Below are 22110 nucleotides of genomic sequence, written 5' to 3'. Positions count from 1 at the left end.
ACAGCACACTTCAGGAATTCCAGCTAGCACACTTTGCATATCTTTAGATTGAAATCTCAAACCCACCACCACAACTTAAGATCAGCCCAGTGACACTGCTTCCAGCTAGATGGCTGCAGATGCAAACTATAAACTAATAAAACACTGAATATATAAACTACCACATTCCACCCCAGTAGATTTATAACCATCGCACATTGTAAATTCAAACAAGTTAAATACTTCCAACATATAAAGGCACAGAATAAGCATTTTCAACTGGTATAATGCATAGCAAGGAGAGACTAAAACAATGCAAACTCAGCCACCATCAAACATTAGACTTCTGCAGTTCAAGTTCATTATAACCATAGACTGACATTGTACAGATTTTCCAATTCTGCCCCTTCAGCTGGGCAGATTAGCCAGAGAACACTTCCATCCTAGGCCAACAGTGTGCTCTGTGGTAGCCATTGTATAGTCCTGATATATCTGAAACATCTTCAGGTCTTTGTGCAAACCATGGTCCATCTTCTAAAGACTCTTTCAACCTATCAGGGCATCAGGACCTGCCTCATACTGCATCTCAGCAACAGCTCCTAGAATCATGTTCAGTTCATGACCACTCCTCATATTTTTCATGCTTTCAAAACTAATACCAGGTGTGCAGTACACAGCCACATTCTTAATTCAGGGACAAAATATATCATAACCTTGAAAAGCAGGTTCCTTCGCCAGTCAACTCTTTCCAAAAGAGTTTACATTTCTATGAGAGTCCTTCCTCAGGCATCCTTTCCATTGTTTTAATATAAGGCAGTTGGACCATCTTCCTTAAGATTGCTAATATGCTTGACAATATAGCAGGTTCAGTAACCTAGGACCAGTCTCAGTGTCTATAATTTTAATTTGCTTGAGGTTTTCCAGCTTAAAAATCTTAAACCTCTCAGTCCAACTATCTTTAGCCAAGCACATCAATCCACTACAAATTTTACCTTGATCAAATTCTTTGGGTCTGGGCCACAGAATACAGCCAGCCCTTATGCCAGTAGCTCAGTTCCAACAAAGTCCTCTGCAGTCTTTCCTTTCCCTTAGAAAGCTCACAAGACAAGCCTCGAAGTTCAATATTGTCTGTACCTAGAATTCTCAAAATCTTTATCAGGATAGTCCATAAAACTTGGCTTACCACTCTAGAAAGGGTCTTCAGTTACAAGCACCAAGTCCATGCCCATTCCTCCAAAACAAAAATTCCAAAAGAGCAACATCCACATGGTCATCATCCCACTCCTGGTACCATCTTCTGTAGCAAACAGCTTCAGGTTTGCTGAGATGAACTTCCAGATCAGGCACAGGTATGGAGGAAGGGATATTTATTGAAGCTTACAGATCCAAGGGAAGTTCCATAATGGCAGAAGAAGCTGGCCTACTTTCGCAGGACCAAACACAGAGAGAAGCACAAGCCAAAAAGCCAAAAGCCACACAGCACAGCACACTTCAGGAACTCAAGCTAGCACACTTTGCATATCTTTAGATTGAAATCTCAAACCAACCATCACACCTTAAGATCTGCCCAGTGACACTGCCTCCAGCCAAGTGCCTGCAGATGCAAACTAATAAAACACTGAATATATTGGGTGCCATCTATTCAAACTACCACAAGCCTGTAAACCCAAAATAAACCTCTTTTTCCCACAAGCTGCTCTTGGTCGGGTGATGTCTGCCAGCAATACGAGCCTGACTACAACAGTAAAGTGGTACCAAGGAGTGATGTCATTTGCTGCTAGACACCTGACTGTGTGGCTTTTGCCTTTTGGAGCTGATTTTCAAGAGGAATATAGGAGGATTTGAAAAGTTGGTCCAAGAAACACCTTGCAGTGCTGTAAGTACTAGTCAGAGTTGAAGACCTGAATGCAGTAAAAACTATGGACTGTGAGTTTTGGCTTAGTGAAAAAGAGCTTTGTCTGGACTAGGCTACAAACAGTTTGTGTGAGAGGTTTGCTGTTAAAAATGGGTTGCTTTGCGTAGAAAACTGGTGTGAGCAGGGGGATATGGCACAGAAAAAAATGAAATCTTTGGGTGAACTGTTGCCTGTTCAGCTGCAATCGAGAGATTACAACCTTTGAGATTGGGCCAGCTGACCTGTAGTGGGGCAACAGGAAGAATGTAGACTCTCTTGAAGGGGCCTAGGTGTTCAAGGAGTGTCTTGTTCTTCAAAGTCTGCTTTATTCCCCCCTGAATTAACAAATTGGCACCCCACCTGGTATTGTAGAGTATAGAAAATGCAGGAAAGAGTCATTGAGTTTGCAACACGGTCTTGTGTTTTGGAAATGACCATGGGCAGTGTGAAGCAGGTTGGATGCCTGCATGGAGGCTATGAGGATGAGGATGAATCATAGATTGCACTGGAGACCCAGTGGAGATGCCTGGACCACAAGATAGCTGCTAAGGAAAGCTGCTAGCCCTGATGAAGCTTTCCAAGATTGTGAGTAGCCTGGCTGGATGGGCAGAAGTGGGATGCCAGAGATTTATTGCTGGTAAGAATTATCAAACTTGGAGATTTATCACTGGCTAGACTTGTTGGACTTGAAGCTCCAGAGTTTGATGTTTGTACTGGTTGTTTTGAATCTTATATTGGTTGAATATTTCTTTGCTATGCCTGTTGGGCACTGCCAGGCACCAGGTACTGGCTGGAGCCTTCAGGAGAATGGCCTGAGCTTCCAGACACAGCTAAGGACACCTGGGCTACAGGAGGCCACTTCCTCTCTAAGCGCCAGCACACCTGAACTTAGGCTCTGCCCATAGCCCTGTGACCTTGGGCCAGTTGCCTAGGACACTCTTAGCCTTCACACAGCCCATCCTCCTAGGACCCTAGATCACCTGACACACACACCCCTTGCCTATGTGCTAGAATGAATGTCCCTGTATGCTAATTAGGCATCAGAAATGAACTTGGTACATCCAGTCGCCTTAGGACCCTTCCCCCCACTCTTAGATGCTTTATATCTCTTTTCTAGCTTACTGGCCTTTGCTACTGAGTTTTCTTCCTACTCACACAGGGTCCAATCATCTGTAGCTAGGATCCACATATGAGAGAGAACATGTGACACTTAGCTTTCTGGGCCTGGGTTACCTCACTTAGTATAATCCTTTCCAGATCCATCCATTTTCCTGCAAATTTTATAACTTAATTTTCCTTTACTGCTGAGTGGAACTCCATGGTATATATAAATGTGCCATATCTTCGTTATCCACTCATCAGTTGAGGGTCTTCTAGGCTGGTTCCATTTCCCAGCTATTGTGAATTGAGCAGCAATAAACATGGTTGAGCAAGTATCTCTAAGGTAATGAGATGAGTCCTTAGGATATATGCCTAGGAGTGCTATAGCTGGGTCATATGGTAGATCAATCTTTAGTTGTTTTAGGAACCTCCACACTGTTTTCCACAATGGCTGGACCAGATTGCATTCCCACCAGCAGTGTAGAAGGGTTCCTCTTTTTCCACATCCCTGCCAACATTTATGATTATTTGTTTTCATGATGGTAGCCAATCTGACTGACAGGAGTGAGATGGAATCTCAATGTAGTTTTAGTCTGAATTTCCCTGATGACTAGTGACATAGAACATTTTTTTAGATGCTTATATGCCATTCGTATTTCTTCCTTTGAGAAGGCTCTATTTAGCTCCATAGCCCATTTTTTGATAGGCTTGTTTGATTCCTTATTATTTAACTTTTTGAGTTCTTTGTATATCCTAGATATTAATCCTCTATCAGATATATAGCTGGCGAAGATTTTTTCCCATTCTGTAGGTTGCCTCTTTGCTTTTTTCACTGTGTCCTTTGCAGTGCAAAATCTTTGTAATTTCATGAGGTCCCAGTGATTAATCTGTGGTTTTATTTCCTGAGCAGTTGGGGTTGTATTCAGAAAGCCTTTCCAAGACCAATATGTTGAAGGGCTTCCCTTACTTTTTCCTCTAGCAGTTTCAGAGTTTCAGGTCTGATGTTAAGGTCTTTAATCTATTTGGACTTAATTCTTGTGAATGGAGAGAGAGAAGAATCTATTTTCATCCTTCTAAAGATATATATCCAGTTTTCCCAACACCATTTGCTGAAGAGGCTGCCTTTTCTCCAATGAGTATTTTTATTGAATATCAGGTGGCTATAGCTACCTGGACTTACATCTGGGTCCTCTATTTTGTTCCACTGATCTATATGTCTGTTTTTGTGCCAGTACCATGCTGTTTTTGTTACTATGGTCTACACAGTTTTTAATTTCATTAACTGTGTTCTTCATTGCTAGTAACTCTGACTGGTTTTTTAAAAATTATTTGTATTTCCTTATTTATGTCTTGTACTGACCTCTATTTCATTAAATTGGTTACCTGTTTCTTTTTTGATTCCTTTGATTTTCTCTTTGACTTCTTTGAGCATATTTATAATCATTCTTTTGAAATCTTTTTCAGGCATTTCCTCTAACTCATTCTCAATGGAGGTCATTTCTGATGCATTAATACTTTTTGGTGGATTTATATTGTCTTGATCTTTGGTGTTTCTTTTGTTATAATATGTATATTGTTGTATCTTGATTTAATGCTTGGATTTTCTAGTTAGCTATATTAGATGTATCAATCAATCTGATGTTATATATCTTCAGGGTAGGAGCTTAAGGTGCTAGGTGTGGCTCTTAAGACTCTCAGAGTATCTACAAAAGTGACCCTAGATGTTGGGTCTGCCTGCTATGAGAGTATTCAAGTAGGCTGAGTGGAACAAAATACAGGTAGATTCTAAAATTTAACTAAATAATGTACATATTCAATGAAAAACATCACAGAGTATTTATGTAAGAGTAGGTATTATGACAACCAGATCCTCTAACAAAGTCACTGTCCCTTAGGGTGTGTATTGCCCCACACCCTTAATCCTGTCAACTAGGAGGTTAAGATTTCTGGTCTGTTTAGGGTTCCAAGTCAGCTTTTGACCTAGTGAGACTCTTCCCTTGTGTATTCCTAGTTACCTTTTGGGATGGTTTTGATCTCAGTTATGCTGCACTTCTGCTTGGGTCCCTCTTTGGTGTGCTGTGGGTTCAAGTTGGCTGGCTGGGTAGTTGGATTGCTGCTCTGTTTGCCAGTGCTGGGTGCTATGAGCTCCCTTCCCCTGGTCTTGGGTGCTTGTTCTGGTGGTGGAGCGGGAGGCTCTGGATGGTGGCTCTAGTTCTCCCTCTGGTCTACGTGATCCTCTACCTGGTCATCTGCTCCTCCGTTGTTTGCTGTGGTCCTCTCTTGTTCGCTGTGGTCCTCCCTTTACGTCTCTTGAGTTTGTGAGGAACTCCAGTGTGAGTGGAGACTCCTCTCACCTGGCTTTTCCTGCATCTTAAGTGGAGCCTTGCAGCTGTGGCCCCACAGACCTGGTGCCACTGCTGCTGGAGCCGCTTCTGCCTGTGTCTGTGGGCTGTAGATGCTCTAGATCTCTCCTACTTCCTTGCTGCCATTGGTAATTTCTTCTAGTATATTTTGCTGTTTTTTGTTGTTGTTGTTGTTGTTGGTTTTTTTTGTTTTTTTTTTTTTTTTTTTTTTTTTTGCTTTTTCTCCTCTATGCTGCTTTGGCATGGTTCCTACACTGCCATCTTAACCGGAAGTCCCGGCTTTTATTTTTGTTTTGTTTTTGACTTAAAATTTTTTTTTAATTGACAGCCTCTCTGAAAATCTTATAGTTTAACATAAAAAAGGCACGTTTTCTTAAGTTCATTTTCTGGCCCACCGAAGAGTGCCTTCCTGTTGAAAATATGCATGTTGAGTGCCTCATGATCTCATTCTTGTGGACCCGAAATAGCCCACATCAGAGTTGGAGAGGCGGAATGTACTGTGGCTGCTGGGGCCTGGTGGGGTGGAGCTGGGGCGTGTGGTATGTCTCTACTGTGGTATGCCTTGTCATGAGCCTTGAAACTGGTTGCGAATGTTTTCAGAAAAATAAATACTTAGAAGGACAGGAACCAGCCATGTCTGTGGTTGTGATGATGACAGTATCATCATGTATACATACCCCTAAACTTGCTGCAGTGGACAGGACACGAGCATGAAATGCTACAGCTGCCTGTGTGTCCATTAAACCTCAGTGCGAGGTCCCAGAAGTGCCTGCCGCAGCAAGGAGGGCAGGGACCTGTTTGCTCCTGCTCTGTCTTCCAGAGAGCTGGGGACAGTACTGTATGATCTCTTGTCTTCCAGCCTGACAGCAGACATGCCAACACATGGGTAGCTTGATTCAGATGGACTGGGAAAAATTGTGCTTTGCTGTTCACTGTTGGTTTAAGTCTGCAATTAGCTGCTGTGTGTATGACTTGGGAATGCCCTTGCTGGCCTCCAGGAGAGCCCTGAGACCCTGTGCCTTGCATCCCCATGTGTGTTGCAGGGACATGGACTATTGCTGAGTGCGGGAGCAGAGCATAGGTCTGTGACAGTACCCTCCTTCCTGTTCAGCTTTGCTGCGCACACAGGGACATCTGCCTTTTCCCTCCATGGCTCTACCCCCTAAGGATCATTCCCAAGATCCTTGGAATGGGTTGTGTCACTCTTCCCAGGGAGGCTGGAGAAGCCACCATCCCAGAGGAGGGAGGGCAGGCGGTGTGGCCGAGGATGGGCAGGAAGCTGACAGGTACTTTGGCCTTTCTTTGCAGTGTGCAAGGAGCCCCCCTACAAAGTGGAGGAGTCGGGCTATGCAGGCTTCATCATGCCCATCGAAGTCCACTTCAAGAACAAGGTAGGAGCCCAGAGGAGCCAATGGGGTGGGGAGGTGTATGTGGGAGGAGAGGGGAGAACGGGAGGGAAGGGAAAGAGGAAAGGTCAACACAAGTAGTGTACCAGAGAGGCAGCAGAATCTAGCACAGAGCTGCACACCTGTCATTCCAGCACTGGGGTGACTGAGGCAAGGGGTGCCATGATCTCCAGTACTGCCTGGGCTACATGGAACCCTAACTCAGGAAAACATTGAGGGATGGGGTGTCCCAGTCTCCAGGCACAGCCATGACAACTGGACACAGGTGGGGCAGGGGCTGACCTCTGAGGGTTAGTGACCTAGAAAATTAGCAAGCAGGGACCCATCCCTTGTGGCAAAGATCTGCAGGTGGTCTGCATGTCTTAGCACAGGCAAGCAGGAGACCATGCTTGTGGTCTGTCTTGAGTGGCACCTTTGGAGAGGAGGACTGTTAGAGGAGGAGCTGGCCATCAGCAGTGTTGACCAGCAGCTGTTTGAGGGTATTTTAGGCCATTATTTTGCCATAGTCAGATTAATTTTTAATTTATTTTATTTTTGGTTTTTTGAGGTATGGTATCATTCTAGCCCAGGGTGACCTTGAATTCACTGTGTAGTCTCAGTGTGGCCTTGAACTCACGGAGATCCTCCTACCTCTGCCCTCTTTGTGCTAGGATTAAAGACGTGTGCCATAACGCCTGGCTGTTTTTTGTTTGTTTGTTTTGATTTTTGATTTAATTTTTTTTAATTTATTTATTTTGTTTTTTCGAGGTAGAGTCTCACTCTGGCCCAGGCTGACCTGGAATTCACAATGTAGTCTCAGGCTGGCCTCAAACTCAATGGCGATCTTCCTACCTCTGCCTCCCGAGGGCTGGGATTAAAGGCATACGCCATCATGCCCGGCTGGTTTTTAATTTTTTGAGGTAACGTCTCACTCAAGCCCAGGCTGACCTGGAATTCTCTCTGTGGTCTCAGGATGGCCTCAGATTTACAGTGATCCTCCTCCTTCTGCCTCTCAGGTGCTGGGATTCATGGTTTGTGCCATTTGTAAGCAGAGCGAGAGAGAATATGAATGGGTACACCAGGGCCTTTTGTCACTGCAGATAAACTGCAGGTGCATGCGCCACTTTATGTATCTGGCTTCATATGGGTACTGGGGAATCAAACCTCAGCTGTCAAGCTTTGCAAGCAAACAACTTTAACAATCTCTGCAGCCCCATTGTTTTGTTTGTTTGTTTTGAGACAGGATATCTGTCTAGTCCAGACTGTCCTCAGCCTCCTGAGTACTGAGATTACAGATGTGAGTCACCAAGCCCAGCCTCAAACAGTTTTCAGTCGACCTGACTTTTCACTTAGGGCATAGTATCGCTTGAGACAGATGAGTCCATTGGTGGAAGCAGTGGCTAAAGTCCCTTCCCCTCTAGTGTGGCCTTTTCCACACTGGAGCCACAGACTCCATGAATGATAAACTGTAGACCCGCTGTGTGAGTGAACATCCAGCTTTCTTACTTTGCTGGTCTGTGTTCTGTACTCATCTTTCTTGGCCTTGTAATAAATGAAAAGAGTGGTGGTACTCCTGGGTGCCCTCTTCCCAGGGGGTCCCTGAGCCGTACCTAGGCCTGCACAAGACGTGAGAGGGTGGCAGTAAGGTGTCCTGTTGTGCATGCTGATGCATCAAATGTCTCAGACCAGGCATGTACTGGCTGCTGGTTATATTCTCCATATTGCTTTGTGACGAATGTGGTCACAGTCATGTGTGCTTCTCAGTCAAGCTATGCCACCATTGATTATTTCTTCCACAGTGGCCCTCATCAGCACCCAGAGTCCCAAGTGCACCACCACTCGCAGCATCCCGTGGTCTAATCACCTCACAGGCACAAACCTTTCCTAGTGTTCACCACAGGGATTCAGTCCCACGTGTGCGCATGGAAGAAAGAGTGAGGGAAGTAACAGGCATGGCCAGTGAACTGTTGCTGAGACACAGAAGGTTGCTCCCCCTCCCCCCCCCGAGGTAGGGTTTCACGCCAGTCCAGGCTGAGCTGGAATTCACTATGTAGTCTCAGGGTGGCCTCCAACTCATGGTGATCCCTCCACCTCTACCTCTTGAGTGCTGGGATTAAAGGCGTGCACCGCCATGTCTGGCTATGAGATACAGAAAGTTAAAAGGAATAATCTGCCAGTGGTCAGGGTGCAGAGGTGTCCAGTAGGACATCCACAGTGGTAGGGGGCAGCTGAGAGGCTCAGGGTGGCTGTGCCTGTCATTCAGCACTTGGGGGCAGTTGTGAAGGCCAGGCTGGGCTACAGGGTGAGCATCTTTCTCAGCAGCTGCACAGAGTCCAGGGTAGAGCTGACATGTGGGTTTAGGTGCTGCAGCTGCCGGAGCCACCACTGACGGGTGATGGGTCCCCTCAGGGCATCAGTCTAACACCTCCCCCAAGATGTTCAGAGACTGTCCACTGGCAGTGAGCAAAATGAGCAAAACCAGCCTCACCCCCAGGGGTGGGTTGGTACCATTGCTGAGTTCTCCTGCCGCCACGTGCAGGAAGGAGCAATGAAGCTTCAGGAGTAGAGAAGGTGCTACTTGTCTTGTCGGAGGCAGGGGCCGGGTCTGTGATGCAGGCACAGGCTCCACTGGATGCAGAGCTCAGGCGCCCCCACTTACAGTGTTTTGATTGCAGTGCCTCACTCTAGCGCAGACTGACCTGGAACTTTGTAGTACCAGGTTGGCCTCTAATTCACAGCAGTCCTCCTATCTCTACCTCCCAAGTGCTGGGATTAAAAGTGTGAGCCACCACACCCAACTTTTTTTTTTAATTTTTTTTTGTTTTTATTTATTTATTTGAGAGTGACAGACAGAGAAAGAGGGAGAGAGAGAGAGAGAGAGAGAGAGAGAGAGAGAGAGAGAGAGAGAGAGAGAATGGGCGCGCCAGGGCCTCCAGCCACTGCAAATGAGCTCCAGACTCCCCCTTGTGCATCTGGCTAATGTAGGTCCTGGGGAATCGAGCCTCAAACCGGGGTCCTTAGGCTTCACAGGCAAGCGCTTAACCACTAAGCCATCTCTCCAACCCTCAACTTGTTTTTTTAAAAATATATTTATTTAGTTATTTACTTATTTGACAAAGAGAATGAGGCAGAGAGAAAGAGAGAGAGAACAGGCCAGCCACTGCAAATGAACTCCAGATGCTTGCACAACCTGGTCCATCTGGCTTATGTGGGTCCTGAGGAATTGAACCTGGGTCTTTTCGCTTTGCAGGCAGGTGCACTAATTGCTAAGCCATCTTTCCAGCTCCTGACTTTTTTTTTTAATTAATTATTTATTTGCAAGCAGAGCCACTTCCCTTCCACATCCTCATTCTTTTTATTTTTTAAGGTTTGTTTTTATTATTCTTATAAAAAAAATGGTCTCACTGTAAATCCCAGGTTGACCTTAGCCTCCTATTTTAGAAGTGGATTTTGTGCTGGAGAGATGGCTTAGCAGTTAAGCGTTTTCCTATGAAGCCTAAGGACCCTGGTTCGAGGCTCAATTCCCCAGGACCCACATTAGCCAGATGCACAAGGGGCCGCACGCTTCTGGAGTTCGTTTGCAGTGGCTGGAGGCCCTGGTGTGCCCATTCTTTCTCTCTCTCTATCTGCCTCTTTCTCTCTATGTCTGTCGCTCTCAAATAAATAAATAAAAATGAACCAAAAAATTATAAAAAATGAAGTGGATTTTTTTTTTACTTGAAAGAGAAATAGGGAGGGAGGGCGGGAGGGTGAGAATAGGTGCACCAGGGCCTTCAGCCACTGCAAACAAACTCCAAATGCATGTGCCACCTTGTGTATCTGATGTACGTGGGTCCTGGGGAATTGAACCTGGGTCCTTTGGCTCTAGGCAAGTGCCTTAGTGGCTAAGCCATTCCTCCAGCCCGAGAAGTAGATTTTTGTGGTGTTAGGTACCAGGGCTGATGGAGGCCATGTTTTATTGGGCTATCAGTTTTCATTCATTTCTCTCAAGGAAAGACTCTGGGGTCTTCATCTAATTATGGAGGTTGTTTATTTGCATGTGCTGTAAAGACTGCATTGTGGTGAAGTTCATGTAACATAACTGCTAAGTGTTTGGGACATTGGCAGTCTTTCATTATTCAAAGAGAACATCTGTGTCTCCCAGGCCTCTTCTGCCTTTGTTCTGTGGTTGCACCCCTTGTGGGCGTGGTGGCTAAGTGGACCCCTGTTGTGGGCCTCTGCATCTGTGGCTTCCTTCTCTGGGAGCGTACTGACATTCTCCAGATTGTAGTGCCCAGACACTGCTCATGAACCGGAGGTCCTTGGGCTACACTTACACCTGGGAATCTTATCTTTTGGACCCTGGTGAGAGCAGGTGTTTGCCTCATTTGCTCTGGGGCTGTTCTTGCCAGTGTGTAGACACACTGCATGTATAGCCGCCTTTCCCTGCATCTGGAGCTTTATCTCACTGGTGTGTAGACATACTATGTGTCTGGCAGCCTTTCCCTGCATCTGGAGCCACTTCTCGGCTTCAGTGGCTTACGTCTGTAATTTAAGGCTTGGCTTGTGTAGTCCGCCTGCTCTCAGAGCTCCTTTACTTCTGTGGTTTGGGTGCCTTCCGTTTCCAGCGCAGGGGAGGAGAGCAGTGGTAGGAGTGGGCGTCCCTGCCATGTTCTCATTGCAGGAGACTTTCTGGCCTTGTAGTCCCATGAAGTGGGATGTTGGCTATGACATTATAAATGCCCATTATTGGGTTAAGAAAACCCGTTTCTAAAAGGAAAAATAGAATTTCTTCTTCCTCTCTCTCCATAGCATTTCTGCATGTATTTTGCATGTATTACAGTCTCTCAGACAAGAGTCCTGAAAATACAAGTCAGTGCTGATAGGCTAGGGCTGTGTGTCAGGTGCCTAGACCACAACCACATAAGTAGGTGTCCTGTCAGCCAGTCACTCAGGGAGTGACAAGGGCTTAGAAGCTTTGTGCCAGCACTAGGGGCTGAAACCAACTCCATGTTTCTATGTCATACTTTCCATTGCTAGTTTTCTTAGTGTGTATGTTGATCATGGAGGGTGTTGAATTTTATTGAATGCTTTTTCCGCCACTGTTGAGGAAGTGGTTGTCTCTTACCTTGGTTACATGGATGGATTATGGGGAATCCCCCTTGCCTTCCTGGGGAAGTCCCTCAATGGGATGGAATCTTCCCACACGCACCTGTGTGTGCATGAAGCTCCGAGTCTGGCTGTAGTGCCCAGACGCTGCTCATGAACCGGAGGTCCTTGGGCTACATTTACACCTGGGAATCTTATCTCCCTTGTGGCTGTGGTCTCAGCGTCTGCTGACTTAGCGTGTTCAGAGATGGGCCCTCCACTTCTGAGCATGGCCTTGAGGAGAGAGACCTTGCATGCTCTACAGCATTTACAGGGTTTACATGCTTTACAGGGTTTGCCAGAGAAGCCATGTCTTGGGCTTATTTGTTTTTTTGGTTCTTTTTTTAGAATGTTTGTGTGCAAGTGTACGAGTGTCTGGAGGTCAGAGCAATTTCAGCTGTCACCCTCAGGAGCACTTTCATCTCTTTGAAATGGGGTCTCTCACTGGCCTGGAGCACAGCAGTTAGTGGCCACTGAGCCCCAGGGATCTGTCATCTTTCCAGGCCTGGGATCATAGCACGTGCTGCTATGCCTAGCATTCAAAAAATACTTTTTGCCAGGCATGGTGGCACACGCCTTTAATCCCAGCACTCAAGAGACAGAGGTAGGAGGATTGCAATGATGCTACCCTGAAAGTACATAGTGAATTCCAGGTCAGCCTGGACTAGAGTGAAACCCTGCCTCGAAAAACAAAGAAAAAAAAAAATATATATATATATGTATGTGTATGTATGTATGTATGTATACATACATATATATATATATATATATATATATATATATATATATATATATACACACACACACACACACACACACACACACACACACACATACATATATGTAGTGCCAGGAATGGCATTATAAATGCCCATCTATAATATAATATATATAAACACATATAAATATAAATGCTCACCTTTCTTTAATCCCAATACTCAGGAGGCAGAGATAGGTGGATCACCATGAGTTCAAGGCCACCTTGAGATGACATAGCTAATTCCAGGTGAGCCTGGGCTAGAGTGAGCCCCTACCTCAAAAAACCTGAAAACAACAAAAAGTTTTTTTTAATTAATTTATTTGAGAGAGAGACAGACTGTGAGAGTGAGTATGGGCATTCCAGGTCCACCTGCCCCTGCAAACAAACTCCAGACGCATGCACCCACCACTTTGTACATCTGACTTTATGTGAGTGCTAGGGAATTGAACCTGAGTCAGCAGGCTCTGAAGGTAAGTGCCCTTAACTGCTGAGCCATCTCTCCAGTACCTATTTGATTTGTTACATTTTATTATTATTTTAGGTCAGGGTCTTGCTCTGTAGCTCAGGCTGGCCTGGAACCTGGGATCCTCCTGCCTCAGCCTTGGAGTGCTAGGATGATAGGTATGCACACTACACTTGACTCCTTAGTGACTTCTTATTTGATACCATGATTTTTTTTTTTTTTTCAGTTTTTTGAGGTAGGGTCTCACTCTAGCTCAGGCTCACCTGGAATTTGCTATGTCATCTCAGGGTGGCCTCGAACTCATGGTGATCCTCCTACCTCTGCCTCCCAAGTGCTGGGATTAAAGGCATGTGCCAACACACCCAGCTGACACCTTGTTTATTTATTTATTTATTTGAGAATCACAGACAGAGAGAAAAAAAGGCAGATAGAGACAGAGAATGAGCTCGCCAGGGCCTCCAGCCACTGCAGATGAACTCCAGATGCATGTGCCCCCTTGTGCATCTGCCTAACGTGGGTCCTGGGGAATCGGGCCTCAAACCAGGGTCCTTAGGCTTCACAGGCAAGCGCTTAACCGCTAAGAGCACTCTCCAGCCCACCTTTGTTTTTTTAAGAGTGTTTCCATTGCTCCCAAGTTCTCTGTCTCCTTCTGCTACTTTCTAGCTAAGTGTTGGCTTTTCCTCTGGATCTCCTCATCTCATTATTTTGTCCAGTAGGAACTGTGGGGGTGTGGACCTGTGAGGGAGAGTATGGACCTGAGTAGGGCAGATGCCAGAGGTACCTGCCTGGTTCCTGGGAAGGAGAGCTGGTAGCTGGCTGTTACAGGTGACAGTGGACAAAGTCACCATGGATACATTCAAAGTAGTTTTCAGCTTGTTTGGGAAAATACTAGGACCAGGGTTGCCAGGTTGGCCAGAAGTGTCGGGAAGGCTGTAGGATGCAGCCCACTATTTCTCTCATGGGTGCAGTTGCACTCTGTCCCTGCCTCCTACCCTTAGTAACTGTGTGGAGACAGTTCCAGAATGCACAGGTGCCCCTGCCTCACCACCCCATGGCTTCCATGGTCTTGGCGCCATTGCTGTGATTCTTGGTCCTGTTAGTGGTTATGATGCACTTGTTGGGTGACTTCCAGGTGTTCTCCACACCAGCAGACACTTCTGTGGCCATGGCTGTGGACTTGGCACTGGTGCCCTGGGTTTGATTTCTCCTGCCTCATGACATTGGGCATCTTCTTGTGCTCACTTGCAGTTTGTGTCTCTTCCTCTTCCCCTTTAATTTATTATTTGTTTTTGAGACCGTTTCTCATGTGGCTCAGGCTGGCCTCAAACTCATGATCCCCCTGCCTCTGCCTCCTGGGTGCTGGAATCACGGCCTGTGCCCCAGGCCTGCACATCTTCTCTCTTCACTCTTCACTGTATCTCTTGCTGAGCAAACTCAATTTTCATGGTCAGTTGATTGTCATTTTATTTTTCTTTGATGGGTTGTGTCTTCGTTAGCTCCAGGCCCCACATGGCTACATATGCCAAATGATGTTGCCCTGTATGGAGAGGTCAGGGGTCTGTGCAGAGAAGGCGGGGCTGGGAGCTGGCAGGATATCCTGCTGTCACTCTTCACTTTTGAGGGCTGTGAAAGCAGGTTCACTTATAGAAGGAGCTAGACCAGTTCCCCTCCTGGCTGTTTATTAGCTGGTGTGTGCAGTGGGTATTAAGTGAGCACAGGGGGCCACAGGCTTCTGTGCTGGTCCTGACTGATGCCGATGGGGATGGGGCCGTAGGCACCTGCCCAGGCGACTTGGCAGGGCCACCAGACCCTCCATACTCCTGTCCATTGCCTTGGAATAGAAACACCTGTGGCCACCTAGCCCTTATGTGGCCAGGCCAGTACCTTCAAGGTGTATTTATCCTGAGTGGAACTAGGATTCTTCTGGCGTGGCTCAACCACCCTCTCTGGAACCCCTGTTCTGCCAGCAGGTAAGCTGCCGGCTAGCTCACTGGGCTGTGTAGGACACAGGATGCAGCTTCCCCTCTACAAGCCAGTTACAGGCGGTGCTGCTGAGCTGGACAGGCCATGTTAATGACTGCTAACTCGCCTCTTGAGTTCCTTTTTGGATGAGGGACCTGGGTACTTCTGTCCTTCCAGGCAGGTGGGTCTAAAGTGGGAGACCAGCACCTTATAAGGGCTGTGGTGCCAAAAGAGGAGCTTCAGCTTGTGCAGCCACAGGATTCCACGAATCTCACCCCGCCACCCCTCCCAGACCACCGGATTCCTGAACTGGAACACAGTGTGTCCACGAGGCTTGCCCTGCCGCCACTCCCAGGCCATCAGAGAAATGGCTGGAGACATTAACATCTGCTATGCCCTCACGTCATCCTCTTAGCCCTGTGCCTTCGACACTACCCCTGCCTGACCCACAGGCACCTCGAGGAATCCTGCACGCAAGTGCAAACTGGCGCAAGTAACGTGCATTTGCAGTCTTGAATCTGCCTCATGGCCACCATGTGAATCAAGCCAAGTGGCCCCTTGTGGAGAGGACAGACACAGGGATGGTCAGTTATGCAGGCTGTGTCGGGGCACATGGCTTCAGGGGACTCATGCTGGGTGGGCTCTTCCATGCGAGGGGACCAGCTTTGCATATTACATTGCTGTCGGTCTCACATGCCTGCATGTTGCCGGCTACTCCCCATCATGGTGTCAGACTGCATGAGGACTCCATTGTCCCACAGGCACTACGGTTCCTGTCTGCTGTGGTCTGCCTAGGGCCCCTTCTCCCTTCATCAGCCCAGTTGGCTGCTTCAAGGTGTTTCCTTCATATTTGCAGTCACACATGAGGCACCTTTCTGCAGGCAGTGACTCCCAGCTGGTGCTTTGGAGTGTGTGTCTTTCCTGGCAACACTTGGAGCTCTTGCTTAGGGGTGAGGAGTTCTGTTCAAGCCTCTTTGCAGGTGGGAGGCTGGGGCGCAAGAAGGAGAAGTAATCCACTCCACACAGTCTACACAGGCACCAGTGTGGCTCCTTCTGCCCTCTTTGTCCCTCAGTGTAACTGGGGCTCATCATCCAGCAGGACCCAGAAAATGCCCTCCACTCCTTAACCCTCTCACAGATAGGACTGAAGTTGCCCTGCCTGTCCTGGTGGGCTGGTGGCTGCTTAGATTGCACCTGGCACTGGCTGGGCCAAGTGCACCTGTGGGAGGTCCTCTGCCTGTCACTGCCGAGAGTCAGGTGACTGACACTGAGCATGGGCCTTGCCGCCTCTTCCTCCCATTTCATCTCTTCTTTCACTGAGGCCAGAGGTCAGACGGCACAGTACTCGGGGGTCTCTGACCCAGACTGCTGTTTAGCTCATGTTGTACTTTTTTGTTTGTTTGTTTGTTTGAGGCAGGGTGTCGCTGTAGCCCAGGCTGACCTGGAATTTGCTATGTGGTCTCAGGGTGGCCATCAACTCACAGCCATCCGCCTCCCAAGTGCTGGGATTAAAGGCATGTACCACCACACCCAGATAGTACTGTTTTTCTTAAGCAGAGTGTGTGTGTGTGTGTGTGTGTGTGTGTGTGTGTCTGTCTGTCTGTCTGTCTCCTGGATTCACTCTATAGCCCCATTCTGTCTTCAAGCTTACAGTGACTCTCCTACCTGGTATTAATGGTGAGCACCACCAAGCCCAGCTACCTTTAAAAATATATATTTATTTATGACAGAATGAGAATAGGCATTCCAGTGCCTCTTTCTACTGTAAGCAAACTCTAGACACATGTACCATTTTGCATCTGGCTCTGCATGGGTACTAGGAAGTCAAACCCAGGCCAGCAGGCTTTGCAAGTAAGCACCTTTAACCACTGAGCCATCTCCTCAGGTTTTCTTCTAGTTACAAAGATGATGTTTGGGTTGTAGGAACCGAAATCCTCTCTGGCCACTGCTGTGACATGACTTTGAGCAGTGACCAGCTCCCTATGTCCATGTTGCTGGGGACCAGGACTTGAGATCCCTGTGCCAAAGGCACATGGTCCAGTACCACCAACCCTCAGCTCCCTCTGCTGCTAGTCTAAGAACAGGGACTCTTGAGTATTTGTGCCATTGAAGCAGAGAACTAGCCGCTCACTGGGTGGCCCGAGAGATCCCTGGAGAGAGTGGACAGGTGGAGAAGTCTGTCTGGCTGGGTCTGGGTTTTGAGAGGCCAGCCTTGTGACCCACTGTCCACCTGCACCTAGCACCAAGATGGGGACATGGAGAGTGCAGAATGGAGCTCAGAGCTATAAGGAGGGTTGATGTGGAGCCAAAAGTATTCAATTAACACTTTAATATAAAGCACTTAAAAAAATCTATGTAGAGAGAGGGCTGAAGAGATGGCTCAGTGATTAAGACATTTTACCTGGAAAGCCTAAGAACCCAGGTTCAATTTCCCCAGTACCCATGTAAAGTCAGATGCACAAGGTGGCACATGCATCTTGGAGTTCATTTGCAGTGTCTGGAGGCCCTGGTGTGCCCATTCTCTATCTGCCTCTTTCTCTGTGTATAGAGGGATGGGGAGATGACTCAGTAGTTAAAAGTGTCTGCTTGCAAAGCCTACTGGTCTGGGTTTGATTCCCCAGTATCCATGTAAAGCTAGATGCACAAAGTGGTGCATGTGTCTGGAGATCATTTATAGTGGTAAGAGGTCCTGCTGTGGTCATGCTTACTCACTGTCAATTTCTCTCTTTCCCTCTTCTCCCTCTTCCTTCTCTCTCTCTCAGACTGTGGAGCTGGCCGTGGTGGCACATGCACTTGGGAGGCAGAGGTATGGGGATTGCCATAAGTTGGAGGCCACCCTGAGACTACATAGTGAATTCCAGGTCAGCCTGAGCTAGAGTGAAACTACCTCGAAAGAAAAAAAAATTCTAGGGCTAGAGGGCTGGCTCAACAAGGCACTTACCTGCAAAGCCTAACAACCTGAGTGCAGTTCCCCAGTACCTACATTAAAGCCAGATGCACAAAGTGGCACATGCATCTGGAGTCCGTTTGCAGCAGCCGGGGCCCTAGATTCTCCTATATCTCTCTGCTTGCAAGTAAATTCATATGTATGTATAAATAAATATATATATATATTTGTTTTTATTTTTATTTTATTTATTTATTTTTTTAGGTGGGATCTCACACTGGCCCAGGCTGACCTGGAATTCGTTATGTACTCTCAAGGTGGCCTTGAACTCACTGTAATCCTCCTACCTCTACCTCCCAAGTACTGGGATTAAAGGTGTGCTCTACCCTGCATAAAAAAAAAAGGTTTTTTTCTTTTTTTTTTTTGTTTTATGAGGCAGGGTCTTGCTCTAGCCCAGGCTGACCTTATTTCTCTGAATCACAGTTTCTCACTGAACCTGAAACTCCCCATTTTTCAGTCAGGCAAGCTGACCCGTGATCCTCCTGCCTCACTCTCCCCTGCACTCGGGTCACAGGCTGTACGGCTTTGTACATGGGTGCTGGGAATGGAACTCAGGTCCTCATGCTTGTGCAGTGCGTGTCTTTCCCTGCCTTTCCATCTCCCCAGCACTAGTTTTTCTTAAATGATTGCTTTTGATCAGGATCTGGCTTTTGATGGCTGGGTGTCTGAGGCCTCTTAACTCTTCCCTCATACAGTATTGTGAGAAGCTGTAGCTTGTCTGTAGGAACAATCCTGAGGGTAGTCCTGAGGCAAGGTCTTGTGTGAACTTGCATTTAGACCTGGGGCCACGGTCACATTTCGGTTCCTTAGGTACATGTGGGCAGGATGGAGGTGGATGGGAGCCAGGAGGCCACTACTGTTCTCCGGCACCGAGGATGGGAATGTTTCCAGCAGGGTACCATTGTGGTGCATGTGAGGATTGCAGGTCAGCTAGTCCAGGCCATAGACCAGGGCCAGCCTGGACTCCAGCCACATCTGAGGGCTTTGCACAGGTGAGCTGAAGCCTTTGGCACTAGCAATGGTTAGGCTGGTTCGGTGGCATTGTAGTCTGCTGAGTGTGGAGGGACAGACACTGGCTTGGGGCCCATGGTCTGGGTGTGGGTGGCTGTGTTAATCTGGCCAGAGAACATGGGAAGCCTACAGGTGACTGCTGCTGCTTGGAGTGAGGGTAGACTGGGGACCGGCTGTAGTGATCAAGGACCACACCCTGGGGCTCCCTGGCTGGCTGGCCACCTTTGGCCTGTGCTTTCAGATCCTGTTGTCAGCCTTGAGGCCTAGAGTGTGGGTATGTCAGCCTGTGGGAAGCCCCGTGGCAGCCCCTCTGGCCCCCATTTGTGCTGATAGCTCCAATGGCGGCGAGTCCAGCACTACTTTCTCTGAAAAGAACTGCTGGGCCCAGTGGGTTTCTGTGGACCTGAGGATTCTCTCCAGAGACCAGGGACTCTCCAGAACCTTCTCATTCAGGGACACAACATCCAAACTGGAAGACATTTATGGAAGGAAAGGGTTTATTTTATTTTGGCTTACAGTCTTGAAAGGACAATTCATCATGGCATGGCAGAGCAGAGGCTGGGCGTGTCATGTTGCCTCAGCCTTTGGGAGGTTGCAGCAAGAGTGAGTGAGCTCTGGCAAGGAGAGCTTGGGCTATAACACCGTGGACCTTCCCCAAGTGACACACCTTCAGCAAGATTCCACTTCCCAAATTTCCAGCAGCTGGGCATTGAGTATGTGGCCTAATCATGAACACATGAAGCTATGGGGACATTTCACATTCAAACTGGCCCCACAGGCCTGGACTAGTTCTGCCTGCTTTTGTTGTCTGTGGAATGGTGACACTCAGACACCTGTTTGGGGCTGGGCAGCTTTGAATCCTAAAGGGAACCCAGAGCCACTGACCACCCATCCAAGCATGTGCCTTCCTGCCTGCCCTTTTGTGAAGGCCAGGCACCCCACCTTGGTCCTGGTCACAGGTCTAGGGATGAGCGTTGAGGACTAGGTAGTCAGCAGCGCACAGTGACTACAACTTAAGGAACCTCAGTCCTCTAAGTGATGGCCTATGGCTGATGAGGTTGTTGGCAGGGCTCCCTGACCCTCAGGGAGTCGCGCTCAGTCTTGTTTCTTTCATAAGACCATAGGATATAATCTTGAAATTTTGTAGGCTACCTTTGCCTGCCTGCTCTCTCCTACTTCCCAGGTTTGCCATCAGATAGTCACTCTGCTCATGTTGGGATGTCACAGTGCTGGCCAGGCCTCTACTTTCAGACACCACTGGGACTCCAGAACTTGCAGAGCTGGCTTCTGCTTACAAACTGTGGCCCCTGGCCATTGGGAACCCAGCATCTTGGCTAGTGTCAGCTGTAGGGCCAAGGTCTTTGTGGCCATCAGCCTTCAAGGCTCCCTAACTCCAGGGCCCAGTTTCTTATCTTGGCTCTTTGAGGACTTCCATTTTTCAGCCTTGGCTTCCTTCCTTCCATGGCCACCTTGCCACTGCCACTGCCGCCCTCTGCCACTCTTCGGCTGCCTTTGTGGGAGGTGCTATAGTAGTGGCCTCCACTGTTACAAGCTCAGCCACTCCTGATGATAAAGGATAGAAAAGCCCAACAGGACACCAGGAGGCCATGCAGGTCTTCTGTGGCTGAGTGTGGCCACATGCCAGTGCCCCCTGTAAAGGTGCAGTGTCTGTGGTGTCTCAAGTTCACAAACTATGCAGTCATCCTAGCCTCCTTGGTTTTATTTGTTTGTTTGTTTTATTTATAAAAAGGGTCTCAGGTATCCCAGGCTGGCCTTGAAACTCATGATCCTACTGTCTCTACCTTCCATGTGCTGGGTTAACAGATGTGCTAGTGCTAATCAAAATAGTTTTTAATTCCAGAATATTCTCATCAGTGTGAAAGGAAGCCTAGTCCCCACTCATAGTCTCTCCAATCCCCCAAGTCCCTGGTACCACAGATACACTTCTTGTCTGTCCCTTGCCTGGCTTCTCTGCTGACACTTGGTCCTTGAGGCCCAGCTATAACATGTGTCAGCCTCGCCCTTCTCATGGCTGAGAGTTAGGCCTTCATGGAGCTGGGCCTCTGTTGATGACTGGGTTGGTTCTACATTTCCACAACTGTGAGTGTGAGCATGTTTTCGTTTCTGTGCCTGTGAACTTTGGAGTGATCTGGCCACATGATCTCTGTGTTACTTGTCTTTATTGTTGCTCTGTAAGACCTTTTGTATGTTCTGGATCCTAAGTCCTTCAATGAGTGACTGGTAGGTCACAGTCACACTGTGATTTTCTTTTGAGAGTTTTATAATATTTGCTATGACATGTAGGCTTTTTTTAATTTATGAGAGGGGGGGGGGAGAATGGGCATGCCAGGGCCTCCAGCCATTGAAAATGAACTCCAGATGCATGCACACCCTTGTGCATCTGGCTTACGTGAGTCCTGGGGAATCGAACCGGTGTCCTTCGGTGTCCTTTGGCTTCTCACACAAATACCTTAATTGCTAAGTCACTCCCCAAGCCACATGTAGACTTTTTGTTTTGTTTTGTTTCGAGGTATGGTCTCGCTCTAGCTTAGGCTGTCCTAAAGAATTCACTATGTAGTCCCAGTCTGGACTTGAACTCAAAAGTATCCTCCTACCTTGACTTCCGGAGGAGTGCTGGGATTAAAGGTGTGTGCCACCATGCCGGGTGCCTGCTCTGGTTTGAATTGTTTTATATGTGGTGTGACACAGGAGTTCAGTTTCATTCTTTTGCATGTGACTGTTGAAGAGACTTCTGGAATTGCCTGGCTTCCTTGTCAAAAGCCAGGTGTGTACATGAGGCTGGTGCTCTGTGTCTCTGGGTTCTGAAACTGTGGATTCACCTGACCTTGGACAAAAACACTAAGAGGAAAATGGGTCTGTACTGAACTTGTGCACACTTACGTGTGTGTCATACTCAGAGCAGTTCAGTATGTCATGTCTGTTTACATAGCATTACACGACAGTAGATATTCCAGATCACATAGAGATGACAGATTCTACAGGAGGTCACGTCCAAGCTCCACCCAGATTCTGTAATATTGCATAGAAGGCATTGGCACCTCCATAGGCCTGGACCCCATGTGTCCTGGGACCCCTCCCCCATTGGTCCCGAGGGCCT

At 47.6% G+C, this 22110-nt stretch overlaps 1 protein-coding gene across 2 annotated transcripts in view; it reads left to right on the top strand.

Annotated features, from left to right (window-relative positions):
* Positions 1-22110, top strand: part of Mllt1 (MLLT1 super elongation complex subunit) — a 73205-nt gene that overhangs the window by 33604 nt on the left and 17491 nt on the right. For both annotated transcript variants that reach the window (XM_045135080.1, XM_004655000.2), the window contains exon 3: positions 6646-6728. In XM_045135080.1, the coding sequence (XP_044991015.1) occupies positions 6646-6728 (83 nt within the window). The remainder of the gene's footprint in view (positions 1-6645; positions 6729-22110) is intronic.

Source organism: Jaculus jaculus, chromosome 15 (assembly GCF_020740685.1).
Source record: "Jaculus jaculus isolate mJacJac1 chromosome 15, mJacJac1.mat.Y.cur, whole genome shotgun sequence".
Taxonomy (NCBI): Eukaryota; Metazoa; Chordata; class Mammalia; order Rodentia; family Dipodidae; genus Jaculus; species Jaculus jaculus.
This window is presented reverse-complemented; position numbering and strand designations above follow the sequence as displayed.